Here is a 25,163-nt window from a genome sequence, read left to right on the forward strand (position 1 = left end):
CTTCTCTTTGTTTCTACTTTTTTACAGAATGATTACCGTAAACTGTCAATGCAGTGTAAGGACTTTGTGGTGGGGGTGTTGGACCTGTGCCGGGATACAGAGGAGGTGGAGGCCATTCTGAATGGTGATGTGGACCAGAAGCCACCTCCAGATCAACAGCGGCCCTGCCTCAGTCGCATCAAACTTGCCATCAAATATGAAGTTAAAAAGGTCACTGTCACACATCGATAATATCTAAAAAGCTAAAAAATCTAAAAAGAGTTTTTTGCAGGTGTAGTTTAATAAAAATGCGCTCTCTCCTTGGGCTAGTGTAACCGAACAGGAATATGTAGATCCATAGACAGAGATTTATCAAAACAACAAATGAGTGTAAAGCCTGAAATAAGAAAATCTAAGAACCAACACTGTATTACAAAATCATAATGTGTGGAGCATTAACAAAAAAAAACTAAAAATCTAAAATATATACAGTATATATATATATATATATATATATATATATATATATATATATTAATTGATAGGCAGTTGATGTACACACTTTAACAGCTGGAGGAACCTGGAAAGGTTCTATGTAGAACTTTACTGGTGTATTTGATATTATTGTTTATATATTGTATATTGTTAAAGTAAAAGAGCTTAAACAACAATCATTATTCTAAGACGTAATTAGTAATGTCAGAGCTAAAGACATCTAATTCTGTTAATTGTGTATTGAACAAAGTGGAAGCATTTTAATATATTCATTCCACTGACCACCTCAATAGTAACAACTTTAGTAGAATACAGCTTTGCTCTTATTAATAACAATAACAATAGAAGGATCTTAATTGTTTGGACATTTACCGCCATACCTTATATATATGAACAGACTCAGCATTGGAAAGCTGTTAGATAAATTATGAAATAATTATTTACGCAAACAAAATTTGACATCTCATCTGCAAAAATGCAATACACATAGCAAATATTTTACTTCAAAGAGTAGATATTTGCATATCAGTAACTTACCCAATATGGAGTTAGAGCAAGAGTCCACATTATTAAACAAAATGAATGTGGAATTGTTAAACAGAATTATCTTAAAAATCTTATTATTGTTTGTCTAAATATGATTTGAAAATGTTTCACAAGTGTCTGTATTAGTATTAATATTGGCACTAGAACTATTATTAGAAATAGAATGTAATAGAAATGTTCTAATAGGAAAGAGTTTATTATTGTAAATCAGTTCGAGGAAATTATGTTAAGATTGTAAGTAATACGTATTAGAATAAAACATGTCATTTTTACTAATACATTATAAGAGACAGTAGACGTTTATCATGGTTATGCCAAAAGTTTGCACACCCCATCAGCAACTGCACCAAGTCATATGCTTGTTTGTGCACCTGAATCACAATGCCAGTTGCTTAACACTGATGAGATGCAGACGCATGACCACCGTAAAGACTTTCTTTCTATGACCACAAGAGATATTGTTAATGTCAGGTTTTATTTTAGAGTTTGCAAATACTAATGTTTCATTTTCATCCGTCCTATACTTTTAACTAGGTTTAAATGTCAAGCTAAAACACACACACACACACACACACACACACACACACACACACACTACACACTATACAAAGTAAGAAAAATCCACCAGTCTACTGTCAAATATTAATGCTAGGAGTTCCCTCTGCACATTGTGTGTGATGTGAATGCTAATACCCATTTAAAGAGAGTAAAGATATTGAGAAAAGCTACACAATACAAGCTCACACTGTTACTGAGGCAGCCAGGTGTGGGTTTATATGTTAAGAAGGTCAATTTACAATCACAGTGTCTATTAGCCTGAATTTTTGCATTCGAATAATAACATTTCTGACTTAAGTACAATCTTTAATATACATGCATTTACACAAATGCATTTGATTAGACAAACAACAATCATAACTTTCTCCTACTGAACTTTGATGGTTCATGCATACAACACTGGAGTTGCTAAAAGCCAGCTTTATTTGTATATTTATTAGATCTGCTACAATATATTTTTTAAGTAGATTCAGTCTGCTAAAATACTTGGTTTTGCAGTCCACCAGCTGGCAGCCCATAGTCCAGAGAAACAAGACAATAAACAGCCTTCATCTGCTGTGCAGCCGTGATGTTTAAATAATCTATATCCCATTGTTCATAAATAATTCATGCACCAGCTTGCTAAAGTATTCAACCTTCCTGGAATGTATTGAATATAATATACACATTCCCTTATAGTGAATTATCTAAGTCAAAATTAATTATTGCTCACTAAGTATTTCAAAGAATATAAGAAAAAAAAAAGAAAAAAAAAAAGGAAAACGTCGGTTTCATTTAAGTATTCAAACCCCCTAAAGTTCCGGCAGCTTCAGATGAAAGCCATTGTCTTTATGAGGACACAAATGACTTGTAATTGGCTGTCGCCCATGCATATATTATAACAGCTTCTATTTCTTAAAGAAAACCCACCTGTCATTACCTGTCAGTCTTCAGGAAATTACTAAAAGTGAAACAAAGGAAAATTCTAAGTAAGTTAGAGATAAGTTAATAGAATTGTAAAACTCAGGAATAAAGTGTAAATTTGCAATATATATGAGGTTGTACCAAATAAGCACCACCCAAGCCTTACATAAACATGACATTCCCTCAAAACTCAGCACCAAATGAGCTACAGCGGAAATTGGTGAGCAAAGCCACAGTGAGGCTAAACGTCTCTAAAGGTGGTACAGTGTACAATGACCAGGAGTGTCATGAAGGTGCACCAGACAAACATTTTAAGAGATTTGGATAAGTGTTTGGAAGAGTGGCTAGGAAGAAGTGTGATGAGGTTAAAATCAAGATTTGGGCAAATAACAACGTGGTATGTGTGGCACAAACATAATGCCGGCCAAACCTCAATTATTACTATCTCTACAGTGAAACTTGGGAGTGGTTGTAGCATCCTATTCTAGGGACGTTTATCATCTTCGGGTTTTGAACAACTTTCCTAAATTGAAGGGATAATGGATTGGCCAAAATGCAAAAGCTATGACAAGATCATCTACATTAGCTTGTTAAAAAATTTACTTTTTAACAGAACAGTGATTTCAGAAAAAAGGTTCAAAGCAACACAGGAGTGGTCTAATAGGAAAATGTGGCCAAGTCAAAGTTCAGAAAGTTATCCTACTGAGTTGTGAACTGAACTGAATTTGTGGAGCTGTTTCACAATACAGACAAAGCTAGAAGAAATTTATCACAGCTTTTCTGAAGTGCAATGCTGTCCTACTAAGCACTAGTCTAAAGAGATTGTACTTTTATGTCAGTTTTACATTTTTAATAATTGCTACTGATTAATAATGAATTTTGACTTCATTCACACATATTGGTTTGCTATAAAAAAAATATTGTATGTATCTTCAGTATGTACATGTGTATAATCCATTTAAATGTAATGACTTAAAGGGTTAAGGTTGAAGGCTCTGTGTTATAATAACAAGCATTGGAAAGATACGTTTTTTAAAGTGTGTAAAGCTTAGTGGTTTTTTAGGGCTTGTTTCTTTGAAAATGTAGTGCCTATTGAGTTCCTGTCCAGAAAGAAAGAGGGATTTCAGACATTGGTATGCAGCGTTAGAATTCAATTCCTTTGTCTTATAACAGACTAGCACAGAGGCAATTTGCAGTTTCAAATTACTTATAATTCAAAGCTATAAACCAATTGCACTGCCCAGATTAACGGTATTATTTTTTACATTGGAGAAAGTTTCAACCTGTAGGTTTGCAGGAAAGTTTAGTTTGTAAACAAATTAATATTAAGGGAGCAGTTCATTTTACAGCGGGATCATTTTGAACCAGGTGGCATGAGCCTACATTTTCAATAAACCCTTAAATGAGACGAATATATGAACAAATATGTTACATACCTTTATGCACAGTGTTTTGTGCTTACTCCTCTCTAATATTATTTAAGCTATTTAGTATTTATAGACCTGTTTGTGCTACCATTAGGATGTGATTTTGATAAAAAACTGAAAAATTATGGAGCTTTTCTCTCTGAATCAAATCTGTCTATACATATTGCAAATGCATTATTATAATCCCTCTTAAGTACCTTTATTTATTTTTTTGTCAATGTTCCTCATCCTCTTTGTCTATCTGTCTATCTGTCTCTCTCTCTCTCTCACTTTCTCTCTCTCTCTCTCTCTCTCTCTCTCTCTCTCTCTCTCTCTCTCTCTCTCTCTCTCTCTCTATGTATCTTTCTTTTTATCAATCTCTTTCTCTCTGTAGTTTGTTGCCCATCCAAACTGTCAGCAGCAGCTGTTGACTATCTGGTATGAGAATCTGGCTGACCTGAGGCAGCAGTCTATAGGGGTGAAGTGTCTCACTGTGCTAGGGGTAACTGTAGGACTTCCTTTCCTCGCCATTGCATACTGGATCATACCATGCAGCAAGGTAAAAACAGTAGTATTCCACACATACACACACACACACACACACACACACACACACACACACACACACACACCCTCTATGTGCCATGATCAGATTTAGTTATAATCCAGTTGAGTTTGTACTGAGCCTATTGTGGTATTGGGTGTCCAGGTGCTACTTTATATGTATAGAAATATGAAAGATATAAAGAAACTATGCAATAATTAATATAAACGGATGAAACATGTGTGGCCATGCTAATGTGGGGTTATTTTGATGAGGCATAATAGTGTTTTATTACTCTTGTACCACAGCTGTTTGTCAGTGTTTTTCCATTTATGCGTATAGATATTTAGATCGGTCGTTAGATAGATTGATGTTTTTGAATGTGCCAGTTTTCACTGTTTTTATAGAGACTATAAGCAAAATTTTGCCAGCCTCCAATACGGTAATGTTCTTAATAGCTGTTTTTTTTATCATATTACATGTTGAGACATTTTTTTAATTATGATGAGTTGTTCCTTTAGGGTTTTTTTTACTTCTTTGGTCTTATAGAGTGTGTTCCAGAAATGAAAATCTCTTCTCAGGAGAAAACTGCCAAATTTAGTTTGTAGACAGCTTATTCTATGGGCCACAAAAAATATCCATTCTAAATAACATAATGTTTAATATACATTTACACCATAAAAACATATAGTCTAGTGCTGACGATACTGTATACATAAAGGAGCAACAGACATCAAATTATATTGTGGGATTTGTATGTGTTTTTATGAGCTCTGAGTGTGTGTTTGTCTATAATTACTTCTCATTAAAACAAGTCCTTTGTCCCCATCTGACAAACCTTCAGTGAAAGACAACAATGTTTGGGTAATAAATATGTACAGGGGAAAAAGAAGCGCTTTACAGGGGTGTGCGAAAAAACATAGAGCAGACAGATCACAAAGAAAATAATGTATATCATTTTCTGTGCTAAACTTGGTGAGAGAAACTGTAGCAAGAGATTCAGTGTTGTTGACTTTCTGCTATCTAAGAATAAGGTGGGATAGAAGGACGACAAACACATACACTTCACACTGATTTCTGTACACATCAGAAAGCATCTATAGATAAACTGATCAATTAGTGTATGTGGGGTGGGGGGGGTTCTATTTTGACAATATTGATAATGTGTATAGTGTAGGCACTCTGAAGGCACATTTTAATCAATTTAACTGTTCCTTTTTACATAGTAAACATCATCTGATCCTGAGTTATGATTTTTATTGCCCACTGAATATTATTGCATGTGTGTATTCTTTTGTTTTCTTCTTCTTTTTAATCCTTTTTTTTGTATTCCTTTTCTTCCAGCTGGGTCAGATTCTTCGTAGTCCCTTTATGAAGTTTGTGGCTCATGCTGTCTCTTTCACCATCTTTTTGGGCCTGCTGGTGCTGAACGCTTCAGATCGCTTTGAGGGAGTGAAGAATCTCCCCAATGAGACCATCACAGATCATCCACGGCAGGTGTTCAGGGTCAAAACCACTCAGTTCTCCTGGACAGAACTCCTCATCATGAAATGGGTGCTGGGTAAGCAGTAATGCATGTCAGGAGAATATGGGGATTTGGGATGTATGGTGTAGAGTTGGTCATTTTTATTTACTGTAGAAGAGGTGAGTGGTTTATGTTCTGTCCTAATGATGAGAAGGAAGATTTTGCAATTTTGAAACATTAGCTGCCACAGAGCTGCTGTTATCCACTTCAGCAAGACTTGTTTGGCCTCTATGTGAATGGTCAGTGGTAGTTCTTTTAGTCAAGAGTCAAGACTTTTATTTTATTTGATTAGATATAAGAATGCTTTCATTAAGTTTTAATGGACCCTGTCAATGAACTGTAATGGATTATATTAAGTAACATTTACACCACAATTTATTGGTTAGTGTATAGTAAGAAACACTGGTTCTGTTTCTTGGGCCCACTATTAAACAGATATCTGTTGAGGCAATGGTTAGTGCTAATGACAGTAGCAATTAACAGCTACTCTGTGTTTGCTTCCCATCAGGCAGCAAATTCCTGATTCTTGCTAATTTGCACAGAATAAGAAGGTGGCCAGGAGAAGCTATAACCTCTCTTAAACAGCTTTATTTACAGTATTTTGCACTATATGAAAATTAAGCTTTAAATGTTATTGTGACCAAATATATGTACATTAGAGTACATCTTGCAAATATTGTTAGTTTATTAAGGTCACTGTTTCTCATTAAAAAAGGAACTTATTTGTAAATAATGCACAATCAAAGTGAAAATATTTCCAGATTAGCAAATAGTACGACTCAATTGTGAAAGTTAATGCTTAACCACCAATTTAAACTGTGTTTTGTTTCACACTGGGGTCTTGGTTTTATTATCTTAAATAGAATCATACCATAGACTCAGAGACATGTAGAGCATAAATAGCAGCAAAATATGGGGAAAACCTGAGCAAATCTTTGATATAGATGCACGTGTTTGGCTGCGACAAACATGCCATAAAAATGGCCAGAAATGGCCATAAAATGATCTTTTAAATAAAAAATAGTGCCGCTGAACCCAAATCATAAACAAATAGACACAACTCTTCTAGTATAAGGAACTACAACAGGCATTACTTAGAATTAGTTGTTTGTTCTTTTTTACAACAGTGAAAAATGGGGACAGAAGGTATTATCTTTTCTCTTAATTGAATCTGCACCCAACACGTATCTCTTCTACCCCAAGGACATCTTGTGCTTGGAGCATTCTGTGCGGTGATAATAAAGCAGACAGGAACTTTCCAAATCTCTTATCTAATGCAGAGTAATCACATATTTATTGTGTCCAATATGTGTATTGTAGTGAAAAGCTATCAAATCTTCATATCTGAGGATGAGCAGAATGAGCATTGATTCAGCCCTATTTGGACCATAAAAATAGGATATCAAAACGTGTGAAATCGAATATGCTATAGAATCCCATTGAAGACATTTATCAACAAAGTTCTATGAGAGTTGCATCCATGGACTTGCAATATTTGATATTTTAATTCACTGAATGTTGAATAAAATATGTGCCTAGTATGTTAGTGTAGAAGTGGAGCACAGGAAACATGTCAAGTTGGTCAACTAAACAAGATACAGAAATGCTGAAAAAAGTACTATTATTAATTAAGAATAAAATTTTAGACAGTGAACACAAAGTAGGTTAAACAAAGTGATTTAATCTTGAGATTGGTAGAAGCATTATTAACATTTACATTCCTATCAGTTACTCTGCAGCTCATCTAATGTTCACATGCTTTTTAAATCCCAATTTTACCCCGCACGTGTTGTCAGTTATAAACCATTTCATCTTTCTAAGGCAATCTCTCAGAGAATATGAGTTGTGTGCATGCTCAGTGTGTATCTCTAGGGGTGTGTGTTTGATTCTCATTGTGGCACATTATCTGTCTGCTGCAGTAATTATAGGAGAGATGAGGCTGATTAGAGATGCATTTCAATAATCTATTTTCAGAACCCCTGTGTGTGTCTGGTTTTTTTTTTTTTATTGTTTACAGGTGGCAGTGTTGTGCATCTCTTATTCGCTGCTTTTAACAATACTAAAAGTGATATGTTGACTTTGTGGACCAGTGTTGTAACTTTGAGAATATATTTGTAATTTATGCTTTGGGGAACCTAAATCTATCTGTACAATGCTTTTTTTTTCTCTTGTGCTCTCTCTCTCTCTCTCTCTCTCTCTCTCTCTCTCTCTCTCTCTCACTCTCTCTCTCTCTCTCTCGCTCTCACTCTCTCTCTCTCTCTCACTCTCTCACTCTCACGCTCACTCTCTCTCTCTCTCTCTCTCACTCTCTCTCTCTCTCTCTCTCACTCTCTCTCTCTCTCTCACTCTCTCTCTCTCTCTCTCTCTCTCTCGCTCTCAGGTATGATTTGGTCAGAGTGTAAAGAAATTTGGTCTGATGGTCCACGTGAGTACGTCATGCATCTCTGGAATGTTCTGGACTTCGGCATGTTGTCCATTTTTGTCGCCTCCTTCACCGCTCGCTTCATGGCTTTCCTAAAAGCGTCTAAAGCACAACTTTACATAGATCTTCATGTGCCCAATCATGACATCAGCAACGCCTCACTGCCTGCTGACATCGCCTACTTCACATATGGTGAGAGCACAACTCTACATAAGAGATTCAAATTAACTGTGGGGGGATATTTGTAAAATTGCTCTTAATTTTGAAAGTGGATTTTTATAGGGCAATTACAAGATCCTGAGGCCTTGAGACATATTGAAAGTTACACTAATTTCCGGGCTGCAGCTGTTCAAATATTGTACTGCAAACATGTGTACTGTGTATTTCCTAATTACTGTGTGTTTAACCAGATCACCAAGTACAAGAGAATAATTTATCATATTATCTTGATTTGTGATTCCTTATTTTGCACTACTGAATATGTACAGCTATTAACTGAGCTCAAGATTACAATTATAACAATTAAAATGAACAAATGACACTTTGATCTGCTTATACAGTAATTACATTTCTTAAAGCTCAGTTTCTGTTATTACTTTCATTCTAGCAGGTATAATCTGCTCACAAACTCTCTTTCTGTAAGCAAATAAATATATAAAATGTAGATTGTCATATTACTGAGTTCCTTGTTAGAAAATGTATTGACTGGTACAAAAAGCTAAAGATAATAAATAGTTCTATAAATGCCAAATAAACCTTTCATTTTAAATTCAATATTCAGGTGCATCACAGTAAAATAGTTGTTACATGAATGATAACTTTATTACATGAACACATTAATATAATTCTGTGGCTTGCACTGTAACCGAGTCTTTTGTCAGAACTGTTGTTATTTAAAAAGAAAAGAAAAAAGAAAAATAACACTGTATGAACAATCAGATTCAAGAACACTACTGTAGCATAACTAGGGACTTGGTTGAAATAGATTTAAGACATTAGCCAAAGGAACCTAATATGCCTTTAGTTACATGGCAGAAGTAAATAGATTTCCTCTTCTTCAGGTCTCACATCTGTTTTTGAGCTTGATCTGGAAAACTGTGTTATGTATGTTTTGGTATTGGGCTAAGGGCCTTGCTCAGGGGCCCTGGAGTGGTAGCTTGGTGTGGCTGGGATTTGAACTTCTTCAGACCAATGCCTTAACCTCTACCACCCCTTCATTTTAAAACAACCTTGAAATATTTCGTACCATTTCTTGTGTGGCTGTTTTAAGTCGAGTAGCAATTTGGCCACCATCTTTATAAGATACAATGAGATTCAGCTACAATGAGATCCAGCTTATGGAATTGCTCTAGACTTTAACCCCGTGCATACAGCAGCAGAATATTGTACACACCTTATGGTCCAAATCAATAAAAAAATCTTTAGACAGGAAACTAGCCAGAATTACACAAATACTGTAGATCCCAATCCTTGATCTATTAATGAGATTATTATCATCTTTTTGATGGGATTGTTGAATAAATAATGACTAATCTTATGCAGGAAAAAAATCCCCACTCTTTATATCATTATATTATAAAAAAAGATCATATATGTATTAATATTTATTACAATTGTAGTACATATTATAATAATAATATTCTATACCTTTGCATACAAAAAGTTTAAATAAGTGAACTTCCCTGTATTTTTCCCCCCAAAAAGATGAGCAAATGTAAACATGCAAGTACATTTGTTCTTTTAATTTTTTAAAAGATAATATACCCAACAATAAATTCTATGGTTTTTGCCCAGAGATTTAAATGACAGGTCTCCCACCATGACGCTGTTTGTTTTATTTCCTTCTGTGTGAGATGTTATCAATGCTGCTATCTACTGGTCTAAACTGGTAATAACATGGATTATTGCATTAGTGAACCATCATCTAAAAGACAAGCAGAACATAAAACAGTTTGGTGGCACAGTGAATGTGGCTCTGCATTATTCCAGCTGCCATGCTTGGGTTCTTGAGTGCCTTATACCTTACCTGGTTGTATGAATAACTGTCTTTAATCTGGCTGATTTATGTTTCTATTTCATGGTACAGTAGGCCATCTAAGAGGTAAAATATCTCAGTAATTTATCATGAATTTAATCTCAAATCTTAAATTTCTCTAAGTGAAACTGTAACACAGTTAAATTGAAGATGGTTTTCAGAACAAATACGGAGATACACCAGCCTGAGCTGCAGTTCAGTATGGATTGAATTAAATAGATGGATGGATAAGTGCACTTTATTGATCCTGCAGTGAATCTGTGAGAGTAATATTTTACCAGATAATAATGTGTCAGATTTATGTGACTGGGGTGCTTGTGAATAAATATGGCTAAAAGATATGCATTTTGCCTTCTTTCTCTTCCATTTTCTTTCTCTCTCTCTCTTTCTCTCTCTCTCAGCCAGGAATAAGTGGAGACCATCTGACCCTCAGATAATCTCAGAGGGTTTGTATGCGATTGCAGTGGTCCTGAGTTTCTCGCGCATCGCCTACATCCTTCCAGCCAACGAAAGCTTCGGGCCACTGCAGATCTCACTGGGGCGCACAGTTAAAGACATCTTTAAATTCATGGTGATCTTCATCATGGTCTTTGTTGCCTTTATGATTGGCATGTTCAACCTGTACTCATACTACTTAGGAGCCAAGTACAACCCTGCCTTTACTACGTAAGCACCTTATTTCGTTAATCATGATATAACACACACACACACACACACATTTGATTGTGAAGTGTTTGAGTTGAAATTTTAAAGTCTTGCTGTTGGCAAACTTGCATTTATGATGCCAAATTCATTGGTGAATTTTATTATTAAGCCCATCTCCTCCCTCTTACATGCTCTCACTTTCCCTCCAGCCCTCTGCTTGCTCTGTCCTTCATGGCTGTCATCTCTTATTGAGGAGAACTGCTCTGTATTGCTCTACAGATTAATGATATTCTCTCTGCAGATATGTTTGAAAGCCCAAGGGATCTGCCTGGTTATAATCTTTTCCAAGTTGTTTTGAAAGAAAGCTCTGTATGAATTCATCCAATTGAATTTAGTTTCAAATGATGCTAAAAACCGAACAATTCAATACCAGAATTATGGAATGGACAGGTGTTTTAGATAACCACAGAGCCACATAGGATCGAAGAGTATTTTTAATCTTATGTAGACATATGGAAATGCATGTCGCATATATTTTGATCAGAATTATCACTTATATTTTGAAAAAAAAAGAAAAGGTACCTCATTGATTCCTTAAACGATTGGGGGTCCAGGACAATATGGTTACTAAAGAAGAAGTGGGAACAGCCTCAGTTCTTTATAGCAAGTGAAATTAAGATTCCGGTCCATTCAGGTCTTCCTTCATACCACACTTTAAAGTTTCGACTACAAGTCAGATCTGGTGACTGGGGAGGCCAGTGAACTACACTGAACTCATTTTTTTATTTTATGTTCATGAAAACAGTTAATGCAGATGACTTTTTTTGTCAAATGGGTCATTATGGTGCTGGGTGTAGCCATGGGCTAGGATGGGTTCCCTTTTATGTCTGGTTCCTCTCAAGGTTTCTTCCTCAATGTATCACCAAGTTTTTCCTTGCCACTGTTGCCTATGTCTTGCCTATTAGGTATATAAGAGGGACTAATTAATTAATTCAATTGTATACTATTAATTTATTTATTTATGCTTTGCTCTAACAACTACAATTGAATTGAATCCACATCCCTCAGATAGGATGTCTTAAGTTTTCTAAATTTTCACCAGACCAATTGATGGTTTTTCCAGTCTTGTTTAGTCTATTTTGCATGAGCATATTTTTTCTGTATTTCAGTTATCTGTTCATTGCTTCTAGGTATTTTCACTCTTTTGCTATTGAAGTCTATCAGCCTCAGGGTTTAATGTATTGTCCATTCTTATTCCTTTATGTTCCATGTACTACACCATTCTTCCTACTCTAGAAGCTTCTACGCACAAAAATCTCAGATCAGTAGTTTGGCACCAAAAACTATGCTATAAATAAAGATCATAATTTCATATACATCACCATTCTGTTGTTTGTCATGGACATAAACTGAAGCTGCACTTCATGTCCACATAGGTTCTGTATTATTTAAGGATATGGATATTTTTTTTTATTTCTTAAAGTATTTAGCCTAGTACCAGCTGTGATTTCTACATCCTGCACAACTATTTTAAGAGAAACCGCAAAATTTGGATTGCCACTTAATGAAGGCAACCTTTCAAATCCCCTCTTGCATTCCTCCCATTATCTAAATAACATACTTTATTATTCTTAGGCTATCTCTGTAGTAACTTCCTAATTCTGTCTGTTCTTTTGAAAGCCATTGAGAGAATGCATTTGCCAGGACATTTAATCCTAATTACGGTTTTGTCTAGCTGCTGGCTGTTTTGTTCGCTTCAGGTGAAATTACCATGCTGATTAAAGTCTTGTTCCACCATCCACAGCAATCCCTCCAATCAGCTGGCCCGACAAGCAGTCCTTAAAACCCCATTAATGTAGTCATGGTTACTGTCTCTTTCTATCATTTTATTAACAGTTTCTGATGTAAAGTTTAAAAGAGGAGATGAAATGAAGCATTCGACTGTTTAAGTGAAGAGCTCAAGAGGAGCCATAGATTTTAGCCACTTCCTTTTTTTCTTAAAGACATTTTAGGAGATACATTTCATTCAGTGAAGTATGTTACATAGAACAGTGTTAACGGCCATGCGCTGACCTCCAGTCTTGACAGCGTCTGGGATAAAAGTAACGTTGACAGCTTTTGAAGCTCCCACTCATGATAAATTTTATGTTAATGCCAGAGGGGTGAAACTGTAAAAGCTTTGGTGAAAGCTTCTCCTGCATCTTTTTCCCTTGACCTGTTTGTGGAAGAATTTTCCAGGTTTGCAAGAGCATCTGATAATCAGATTTCACTCTAGCTTGAGGCGTTCCTACATTGAGGTGCATGAGCAGTTTACTAATATCAGATCAACATACACAATATTGATGTCTGGAAATAGAGAACTATCCATCAAGATATTGCACTTACAGGGGGGGGTTATAAAATAAGGGCTAACTATGTAGCAATGTAGTATGTATTTTTATTAATTTTTTTTTTTGGCTTGTTTGTTTATCTTTTGCCAATTTTAGACTAAAATTCAGGCTAGACCTCAAAGTCCACAAAGATATAATATAATTAACAATCAGTATAATAACCTGCTCGACCAGAGGCAAAGTATCCCCCCATCACCTGAATAGAGCATCCCACTCTTTTCTGGGAGAGTAGCCAGTATTTGTATGCACTGATTGACTCCCAGCTGCTTCTCTTAGCATTGAAACATTCAAGTATGTGTCACGGGTCCAGTTTGGATTCTACCAAGAGAACAAAATCATCTGTAAGCAATAGGGATGTTACCTTTAGCTTTCCATACTGGACACCTTTTCTGACCTTAGCTGTGTTTTGATATCCTGTCCATGAAATCCAAAATGTGGGTGGAAACAAGACATTGTCTGACACCACCTTAAATAATTTTGACTTAAGTGAGTAGTGAAATCTTCTTGCCTGACACACCTGATACAGCATGACTCACCATTTTTGTTAGATGTGTGACACCAAACTGCACCAGAATCTGAGTATACAGTACCAGAGATGGACACTTTAAACTAAGCTGCATCTTTTGAGAAAAAAAGCTAAAGGAATCACTTGTAAAACCAAACTTTTCTCAGCAATTTTCGTCATTAATAAATCACACAGTGGTGCACAATGATTCAACTCCAAATATAGATGAATGAATTATCTGCTATAAATCAAGTCCTTGTAAGTTTTGCTTTAAAATCTATTTTGCTGCCTGCTGCACTGAAAGGAATTGGAAAATGGGGCAAAATTGTCTCATGAAATGATGTGTCACCTCACCCGAGGTTGGCTTCTGTTGCAATAGAAGGTGTTGTGATATTCAGAGGGATTGGTGATTGTGGTCAAAATGGACATGGATGGATTGTCATTAACATCCATGAGACAATTCATTAACAAACTATTTTCTCTCTCTTGTGTATACAACTGGTTAGGAATTGCTAATTATAAATAATTGTATGTTGTAACATTTCGGTAAAGATTTGAACAGAAGCAGCAGAGGGCAGTATGACATTTATTTAGAATGTTTATTGAAATGGACAGGAGGTATGGCTCAGCCAGTTTGCTTATTGATGAGGCTGTTTTCAGCAAACACACATACACATATATAGCTTTCATATGATACTGGTACAATAAAATTTTCTCGATTGATGATGATACTAAAGCTACTTACTACTCTGCTTACAACCAAATCCAACCATAACTTTAATTTTAGAAAACATAAGGAAACCTTTTAGACATCTTAATACGAATTAAGAGGAAACCTCTTAATATGACTAGTTTGTTGATATATGCGATATATCATATCATTGATATGTTGTATGAATTATGTCTGTGTGTGTGTGTGTGTGTGTGTGTGTGTGTGTGTGTGTGTGTGTGTGTGTGAAAGAAAGAGAGAGAGAGAGAGAGAGAGAGAGTCCGGGTGTTTTTTAGATATTTACCAATATCTAAACCGATCCCTGGGTTTGCTTTAAAATCTCAGTATTACAGTCATGTCTCATGTATGTGTTAGTGTTTGGGGGCAGGTGGAAGTGATAATGATCTCCCTTGGGTCTGTGTGTATGTGTGCCTTTTTTGTGTAGGGGGTCTAAGAAAAGAGGAGGAGATAGCCAGTATTGGAATCTCAAAAAATGGCTGGAAGGACAAGCCCGCAAACACTCACGATGGCACAGTGAGAGGGTCGTCCATCACACGTCCTGATACCTGTGTAATGATAGATAGCTTGTCCAGGTGAGAACCGAAAGGACAAATGAATTCAAGCTAACCAGCCAGATGATACAATGGAAAGATCATAGGTAAAGTCGAAGCAATCCAGAAGAGCAGAAAGAAAATTACCAGGAAAGAATGGATGGCAAGTCAAACCCCTAAACGAGAGAGTGAAAATGGAAAAACAGAAGGAAGGAACAGAGATAGGTGAAAACAAATGACAATGGAGGGGATATCTGTCAGAGAAGTAATTATGAGAGATGTGCTAGAGAAGACAATAGGGTGAAATGGAGAAAAGAACATTAAGTGAAGAGAAAACAACCCAGAAAGAGACATGTTGTGAAAAGAATTTGGAAAGTCAGGTGACCCCAATATGACCTCACAATATACCAGTTAAATCAATATTCACCCGTTGCTGCAGATTAGCTGGGGAATGAGCAATGACTAAAAGCAAATCACTCTGGCATGTGGTCTTCATCATGTTTTTATAAGCTTTCACAGTATTCATGATGCTCATGATGCATGTTCATACATGTACTTCTTTGTTGTGAATTGAGGTCTGTGCTAGTGGCCTAAGCTACTATTGGTCTTTTATAAGACCTGACCTGATGTTGAAAATAGATACATTTTAAATGGATAACTATTAATGTCTATTTCATTGTTATAAATAAGACTTTCATTTTGACTATATTTTAAACTGACATGATGAAAATAAACGTACATTTCTTTGTCAGTTAAAAAAAAAATCACATCAGTAAATCTCTGAATACTTTCTGTGAAAATATTTCCCTTTCTGGTATAATGTCATACCCCATAACCCTGCTTTATCTCGTCTCTGCTTTAATGAGCTGCCTTCGGCTAAAAAAAATCACTATTATAGTCACAAAAATATTGACAGTTGATTTTTGGTCAGGCAGTTCCAGATACTTATAGTTCAATCCTCATCTCAGTGAGCTCTGTACTGGTATTTCATTAGCAACATAACTAGCTAGGTTGCAAGTTTGTCTGCTGAGCACCTCAATGGTGCCATTATTTCTGGCTATTCTATCCCTTCGAATGACTTCAGATAGCATTCATTTATTCAGTTATCTTCAGCTTTATCCTGGCCACAGTTGGGTGGTGGGTGTGAAACCTATTCAGAGACCACTGGCCATAATGCAGGAATACATGCTGAATGCTCCATGCACACAAATTTCCACCCAGTGTGAATACAGAGTGCCCCATAAACCTACTTAAACCTTTTTGGAAATACAATCAAAGGAAAAACAGAAAACCCAGGGCAAACCCACACAAACATAAACAGTAACTCAACACAGACAGTAACCAGAGCTCAGGATCGAACTATTTAGTCTATTATAGGACACAATGTTAGTGATCTAATTCAATGACTGAGGCATCATTATCTAATCAATATAATATATTGACAAAAGCAGACAGCTGTAAAAGTCTGCAGTTAGATAAGAATAAAAAGACAAATAGTTTAGTTATCATAGGACCATTACAAGTGAAGCAAAATCAACACATAGTTTACAAAAGGTCAGTTAATTTAGTTTCTATTAGAGCTACACTTATCTTTTACCAACCACTCCTGTCACCTTTAGCTATCTCTCTGTGTCTCTTAATCCCAGAGAAATAAATGCAAATATAAAATAAATCTCTGTAACAAGATCACAGGATTGGGATAGACAGATTGATGAGAAAAGTAGGGAGGAGTACAAAGAGATGCGGCAGCAGGTGAAGAGGGACGTGGCGAAAGCCAAGGAAAAGACATGGAGCTGGAGCTGTATGAGAGGTTTAACACTAAGGAAGGAGAAAAGGATATATACCGATTGGCCAGGCAGAGGGACCGAGCTGGGAAGGATGTGCTGCAAGTTAGAGCAATAAAGGATGGAGATGGAAATGTGTGGACTAGTGAGGAGAGTGTGTTGAGAAGATGGAAGGAGTATTTTAAACAGTTGATGAACGAGGAAAATGAGAGAGAGAGAAGGTGGATGATGTGGAGTTGGTGAAGCAGGAAGTGGACAGGATTAGTAAGGAGGAAGTGAGAGCAGCGATTAAGAGGATGAAGAGTGGAAGGTCGGTTGGACCAGATGACATACCAGTAGAAGCGTGGAGATGTTTAGGAGAGATGCAGTGGAGTTTTTAACAGGTTGTTAAACAAGATTTTGTAAGGTGAGAAGATGCCTGAGGAATGTAGGAGGAGTGTGCTTGTACCGATCTTTAAGAATAAAGGAGATATGCAGACCTGCAGTAACTACAGGGAAATAAAGTTCATCAGTCACAACATGAAGTTATGGGAAAGAGTAGTGGAAGCCAGGCTGAGAGAAGAGGTGACCATCTGTGAGCAACAGTATAGTTTCATGCCGAGGAGTTAAGAAAAGAGTGCAGGCAGGGTGGAGTGGGTGGAGAAAAGTGGCAGGAGTGATTTGTGATAGAAGAGTATCTGCAAGAGTGAAAGGAAAGTTTATAGGACTGTGGTGAGACCTGTGATGTTGTATGGATTAGAGACAGTGGCATTGAGTTAAAGACAGGAGGTGGAGCTGGAGGTAGCAGAGTTGAAGATGTTGAGGTTTTCGTTGGGAGTGACGAGGATGGACAGGTTTAGAAACAAGTTTATTAGAGGGACAGCGCATGTAGGACGTTTTGGAGACAAGTTGAGGGAGGTGCGATTGAGATGGTTTGGACATGTGCAGAGGAGGGACATGGGGTATATCGGAAGAAGAATGCTGAGGATGGAGCCACCAAGAGGGATGAAACAAGGAAGACCAAGCAGGCAGTTTATGGATGTGGTGAGGGAAGACATGCAGGGAGTTGGTTTGAAAGAAGCAGATGTAGAGGACAGGGGGGTATGGAGACGGATGATCCGCTGTGGCAAACCCTAATGGGAGAAGCCGAAAGAAGAATAAGAACAATATCACAATCCACGGATTATCATGTTGCTGAGCAGCAATAATCTTTTCTTTATATTGGCCAGTTTGTAAGAAATTCAAGGTCATTGTGCTGGGTCAGCCATGTTACAGGGGCACACTAGAACTCTTGCTTAAGGGCTCTACAATCTACCGGTGCTATGCCGGGATTTCCACTTTCACTCTTATAATCAATAGCCAAATCAATAGCCAAGAACGTTAACTCCTGTGCTACCGCTGCACTACACAATAAATAATAATAGCACAGTGCATAACAGTATGAGTGCACAAATAAATAAATGCAAAAAAAGACAGACTGTTCTCTTGCTTACCTCATGGCTTTTTTCCAAGTTTCTGTTTTGATGTTTGTACTGATGCGCTAAAGCTGAAACATTAGCATTTCTTTTTAGCTCAGTTCTGGCCTCTTTATAACCCAGTACTCTCATACATTTTCACTGATCTTTCACCAAAGAGAGGGTCAAAGCAATACAAATCCTTGTATGGTGCAAGCTTCTGTGGTGCTGAAGCATTTGCTCTTCATCATGGAACTTATAGAGCTTCCTGTACAGTCACAGTGTTAAATCGTAGTACTGCGGTAACAGGTCTTGTTAACTTTGTTAGTCTATAAGTCATGCTTGATTCTTCAAGGTCTAGCAACTGCTATAAATCTATTTAGCACTTTGCACTTAAGTGAAAATAAAAATCACTCTGAATGACTTGCATGTTAATCTTTATATATTTATCATATGATCTTCAATACCTCTACTCTACTCTTTTTCTTTTATGTCCTTTAACATTGCTGAAAACTTGTGAATGAGAAAAGAAGCTCTTGCTCTTTCATTTCATTTTATAGTGAAAGGTTTCTTTAAGATGCTTTCCTATTGTAAAATTTCAGTTTCTATACAAAATCCACCGTTAGTCTATCATTTTACCTGTTTATTAAAAAAGAAATTGATATTTTATGTTTTGTTTTCTAACATATTGATTTTGTGCTGGTTGCTAGGATGAGCAGTTATTATTATTGCCTCACCCTTTAATGTGTAAATGAATTTCAGTCAGAGAGGTAATAAAGGTAATAAGTATAAATGAGGGAAAAGGGAGTCGTCTACAGTTACAGGCGCTGCAGATGAGAATTGTTTTTACAATGTGTGGTTTATTTTAGCAAATAATGTACTGAGGCCCAGGAGTTCTCTCTTGCTGAGACAGTAAGCTGTAACTGACCGGAAACAAGTACCTCAGTGAGCTTGTTAAAAAGAAATGCATCCGGTGCTTTTAGGTTTACATCAACTTCCCTGGTGTCAGGCTTAGAATAGCCCAGTCAAGGAAGAGAGGAATGGAAGGAAAGGAAGAGAGAGAGAGAAAGAGAGAGAGAGAGAGAGAGAGAGAGAGAGAGAGGTGGATAGAGAGGGGGAGTGTTCTGGCTAGAGGTGAGAGGAAGAAAAATAAAAAGCACTGGGTAAAGCAGCAGCAGTGCAGGATCTATATTTAAGAATGAAGGAACAAAGAATAGATGCAGTGGAAATGCAGGCTTAAAATAAAATGTGGGAGTGTCTGTACACACACACACACACACACACACACACACACGAGCACGCATGCACAGACATTGAAATGAGCTATTTTTAGCATAAGACTTATCTTGTGTGTGTGTGTGTGTGTGTGTGTGTGTGTGTGTGTGTGTGTGTGTGTGTGTGTGCTAGTCTCTCTGTGCAATATATTTTTTGGAAGTACATGTAAGGAATGTGTATGGAATACTTAAGACATTTTTCCTTTAGACCATGTTGACAAATCAGGGATTCTGCCTCTGCATATGCACACACACCCGAAACAGCAAAATATAGAAACAGACCGCCGATGCAGACGTCGTCATCATTAGTATTCGCCCCCTGCTCAGGGCTCTCTTGAATTCTATGAAAATGGACAACTGTGGGAATATGTTTTTTTCAGACAACCAAAGAGAGTCAGAGACAAGGATGGAAGGAAAGAGAGGAAAGCGTGAGAGAGTTGTGAGATATTGGAACACAGAGGGAATTAGCTCAGTACCTGACTTCACTGGTGCATATGGCATGAAATGTGTGTTTGGACCTGTTCCAGCCCATGCCAAAAAAGTGGATACCAAACTTCTGAATTATTTCTACCACGAGTTAGAAATCAAATCACAAATAAAAGATTCAGGTGTGTACATTCTCAATTGCAGAATGAATGTGAGCTCACATGCAGAGAACAAATACTGCTCAGCTGCCAGAGTTTATTATAGATACCTCCCACTGTGAAATGGACTTACAAAGCCCAATAATTTCAATAAGATGTTCCAATACTCTAAAACAACTAGTTTGTGAGTAGATTAACACTGTTCTACAACTTTTTATGCAATGGTTTCCAAATGTTTAACTTAGTTTGTGTGTTTTGTTCTTAAATACCAATTTAGTGTTGTTATGAAAGAAGTTTTATTATTGTTCATTTTAAGTCAAAATCAAATCACTCAATCAACATGTAGTGAAATATAAATTTTTCCTACATATACGTTTGATAACGTGGTTGCTGTGCTATAAGAAACATCAACAAATGCTTTATTAGGAGCACCTGTAGCGAGACTGTGCTCATTCAAACACAGGAAATCAGCTAATTTTGATTCAGAAACCCAAACATACACGTTTATGCTATCCTGTCAACATTAGCAAAATTTACGAATATATCCAAGACTAATACTGTGTGAAAAGACCTTTAATTTGGTGAACTTGCTGTAACAGAGAAACTAAACATATTATCAAGAAAAGGGCACCATGCTCATTTGGCTGTCCAGTACATACAGGAATGCTTAAAGCAGTGAATTATAGTTTAATTTCTCTACATATATATAGAAAAATATCATTTTTGGCAAAATACATTTCTATAGCAAGATGGGGGTTTATGTGTGTGTGTGTGTGTATGTGTGTGTGTGTGTGTGTGAAAATAAGTGTTTGTGCTTTAATGTGTTTGTGTGTAGGTGTGCATACGAATGTATTTTTGTCCATTTACATGTATTTATATGGCAGATGCTGGTCTTGGCACATTTTGAGTGAGGCAGTGTACAATCCAAGCATCAAGCTGTTCATAGACTCGGCATTAATGAGAGATTTCATTTCTTTCTACTAAAAGATGTAGAAGGAAGAGAGCAACTTGATACAGTAATTAAATTAAGTGCTAATTCATGAGTTGGTCACATATCAGTCTGTAGATGAGCTACAGTATAGTCATTAAATATGTCGCCTTCTAGATTTCCATTTAATGACTAGTCTATCTGTCACAATGCATCCACCGCTCCGATATGCCTTAAAAGAGATATGGATAATCGAACGGCAATAAAAATAATGTAACCACAGCAGAATCTTTAGTGTGGGAGTATTATTTGAGAGGTGGATCATTCTCAGCACAACACAGCACATGATATTGACGTGTTAGTCACATGAGCTGTTATAAGGACATTTTTGTGGGCTTTTACATTATGCCAAGAGCCACAGGACCATGTTTCCTCCTCATCCCCTGAATGTCACATGACATAGTCTCACGTCACTGATCACTTGGGCCTGATCCTTGTTCACAGTTTTATATGTTTTGCACTTTAATAAATCAATTCGCACCTGAACTTACCAAAAATATCCAGCCAGCAGCAATGCTAGGGGCTAGATTTGTACACACACACACACACACACATACACACTGGGTATGGATAGATTAGCAGTAGCATCTAATTGCAAACATTAATGTTTATGAAGGATTAACATAGTGTGTGTAATAACATTGCCAGTACTAATACACAGTGTTTATAAAAGTGCAGCCCTCATGTTCATTGCACCCAGATGAGAATGATCCATCTACCAATTAACATGGTGATCTGGGAAAATGACCAAAATGATGAACAATACAAAATAACTTCTTTTTTTATTATTATCCAAAACAAAACTGTTACACATTCGTTAAGGTTTTATTACTTTCTACAAATATTACATTAGGAAGATAAGGAGCCAGGTCATATTGATTATTTTTATCACCTCATAACTCCAGGGTTCAATCCTGATCTTGATAATATAAAGTGGATACTGAAAATGGGTAAATTACTTAAGCAAATGCAAATGAAGTCAATGAATAATAGTAGCTAATATTCAACTGGTGTGTTTGCATATCTCCACAGAGCTGGACATTGCATCTTTACATTCAAATCTTATAAAAATATATGAGCAATTATCTCTCTTTTTTTTTACTTAAATGAGCAATGTTTAATAATTGCACATCTCTAGTAGGTGCACCTGATAAACTAGATATCATGGATTACATATATTTAGCTGAAAGGAATCATATGACTGGATTTAAGACACAATTACACTGGAAAATTATAGTCTGATATTGTTGTAACATTATCACACACGTAAAAACAAGTAGATATGTTACACAAATATAATAACTAATATGAATTAATGTTAATGTCAGTTTCCTTAAATACAAAATGTTGTATATGATCCACATCCTGGTGTGTGTTATATCTGGATTTCTGTATCATTTCTATAATGGCTATTTAATGCTGGGTTGATGTAATTCAGTATAACCTTAAATTGTGTTAGATGAGCAATTCAATTACTTTGAACTGAATTGAAGTGAAAAAAAAGAGGGCGAGAGTTAAAGAGAGAAAGAGTGAGCTCTGCTCTATAGGTTGGAGGAATTAGGGAATTGCAAATAGGGGAGATCAGCCAACTCGCCTTGATGCCAGAGGCAGATGGAAATGGGAGTGAATGAGTAAGAGGCTTAGCAGGAGAAGCAGAAGCATAAAAGAGAAAAGGCATTCGCAAGAAAAATATTACCGAATAGGATAAATTGTTATAATGTAGATGTTTGAAAACAAAGTGAGAAGTACAGGTAATGAAGAAATCCCATATCCCTGTTAGACTGCTTCAGTCAGAAAGAATAAGGCTTATGTGATTTAGAAATGATGAGAGAAGTAGGTATGGAGTGAGGGAATGTAGTGTTGCCATGCCCAGTCTGTGTGGGCGAACTTAGTCCTGATGCCAGCTAGCTGCCTAGAAGCTGGGAGAATGGAAAAGATGCGTCTGTGTGTAGTTGTGTGTGTTATCGTCTCCCGGTTTTCTATTGAAAAATAAGTAGAAAGGAGAATGGAAGAATTGAAGGCTGATGAAATAGGGATGCATTGAGAGAATGGCACTTGAACGATGGAAGATAATGCTGAAGGAGGAAGGAGGGAGAATCTTGGGTTTTGAAGAGAACGATAATGAGTTTGGTGGGAGCACTGAGAAAATGGTTAATGTGTTTGAAGACAGACGTGTAGTCAAAAAAGGAGAGAGAGAGAATGATTGATTTATTGAGGTTGACAAAGACATATAGGGTGAGATGTGGAGAAGAGCAGCATGCAGGAATGTGGGCAGGACAGACACGTTCACTATTGTTTTTTCATTGAAATCAGGTTTAAATTTCTTTTTAGGCAGAACGTATAACAATTCAATGCCAGCACCTTTAAAAAAGTTAGAGATACAGTACTGCAAGATGTGCTGCTTTAGAAAAATTATCAATTAGCTAGTGTAATAGTAACCTGGATTTGTTTTCTACAAATGCATGTGTTTTGTTCTTTTTATATGGAAGCAATTTGCCTTGAATTTACCACTGAGAAACACATTGGTTTGTAGTTATGATGTGGAATGTCAGTAAAACGTGGTAGTTCCTGTTATGACATTATAGCAGATAGAAAAGTCGTTTCCACACCAGCTTTTGTCACTTGGAGTTAATATATATATTAAAAAAATTGTACTGTATCTTGCTACTGACAACACAGAAAGTACAACGTTCTCTGTCCTGAACACTTTCTCATGGTGGAATATTGCACCATAAGACCTTAAAAGCAACTCTATACATTTTAAGTAAATTACTCCTTAATATTTGTTTTTCTTTGTTCAATCTATCTGATTTGTCTGTCCATTTGTCCACCTGGACATTCTATCCATCTGTCTATCAGTCTGTTCATCTATCAGTCAAGCAAAACGTGATAAAGAATTCAATGCCCAAAGCACTCACACTGTAGACTCCATTAATGAATGTTAAACAGCTCCTCACAGAATACTATTTTTGTATGGACTTTATATGGCTTTGTTTTTCTTTGTCAACTGTCAGTGTTTTTATAATAAAAGTTTTTTCCTTTTTTTATTAGTTGTAGATTTGAGCCTGTACAAAGCAAATCACTTTGTAAAAAGATATACTGGAGAATTATTCAGTGAAGAAAAATATGTTGTATAATATTAATCAATGCAATAATTCACCAGATTAATTATAAACAATGCTAATCTTTCACAAAATACTCCACATTTTCTGTATTATTTAAAATGCATAACTTTTTTTTAATCCATTTCCATATTAATTTTTCTTCTTCCACTTTTCCTTCTGCCGGTTAGTGTTTTACTTTTAAACGTTTAATAGTGCAAATCTGAAAAATAAATGTTTAAACATGTGCAGATGAGCCAACAGGGCAGCATGAACCCTAATTAAACCACCGCAAATCTCAGCAGCAGTTTAAAAAGTTAGACCACTGATTAGGGTGGAATAATATTCTTTTCACCTCAGCATTCACACAGAGGCCCACTAGCAGAATTTTCTGCATTTTTGAATATTTCAGTATTATGTATGTGTTTTAGTCTTTATGTCTATCAGTATAATCTGATACTAAATAATTTTTCTTTCTTTTAACAGATCAGGATTTACACACACACACACACACACACACACACACACACACACACACACACACACACTATCCATCAGTCCCTTGTTGTTAGACATGAGAATAAGGTCTATAGATGATATTAACTAGATGACAGTGTGACCTATATAGCTTTATACAGAAAGTTATATGTGGTAAAGTTTATCATGTGGGATGTGTCACTGTATGTTTCTGGATGGATGGATAGATGGATGGCTGGATGGATGGATGGATGGATGGATGGATGGATGGATGGATGGATGGATGGATGGATGGATGGATGGATAGAC

At 36.4% G+C, this 25,163-nt stretch overlaps 1 protein-coding gene across 1 annotated transcript in view; it reads left to right on the forward strand.

Annotated features, from left to right (window-relative positions):
* Nucleotides 1-25,163, forward strand: part of trpc7b (transient receptor potential cation channel, subfamily C, member 7b) — a 70,681-nt gene that overhangs the window by 27,898 nt on the left and 17,620 nt on the right. The window contains exons 3-7 of the mRNA XM_046858617.1: nucleotides 28-210; nucleotides 4,282-4,446; nucleotides 5,776-5,992; nucleotides 8,337-8,570; nucleotides 10,815-11,079. Coding sequence (XP_046714573.1) covers nucleotides 28-210; nucleotides 4,282-4,446; nucleotides 5,776-5,992; nucleotides 8,337-8,570; nucleotides 10,815-11,079 — 1,064 coding nt within the window. The remainder of the gene's footprint in view (nucleotides 1-27; nucleotides 211-4,281; nucleotides 4,447-5,775; nucleotides 5,993-8,336; nucleotides 8,571-10,814; nucleotides 11,080-25,163) is intronic.

Source organism: Silurus meridionalis, chromosome 10, assembly GCF_014805685.1.
Source record: "Silurus meridionalis isolate SWU-2019-XX chromosome 10, ASM1480568v1, whole genome shotgun sequence".
NCBI lineage: Eukaryota > Metazoa > Chordata > Actinopteri > Siluriformes > Siluridae > Silurus > Silurus meridionalis.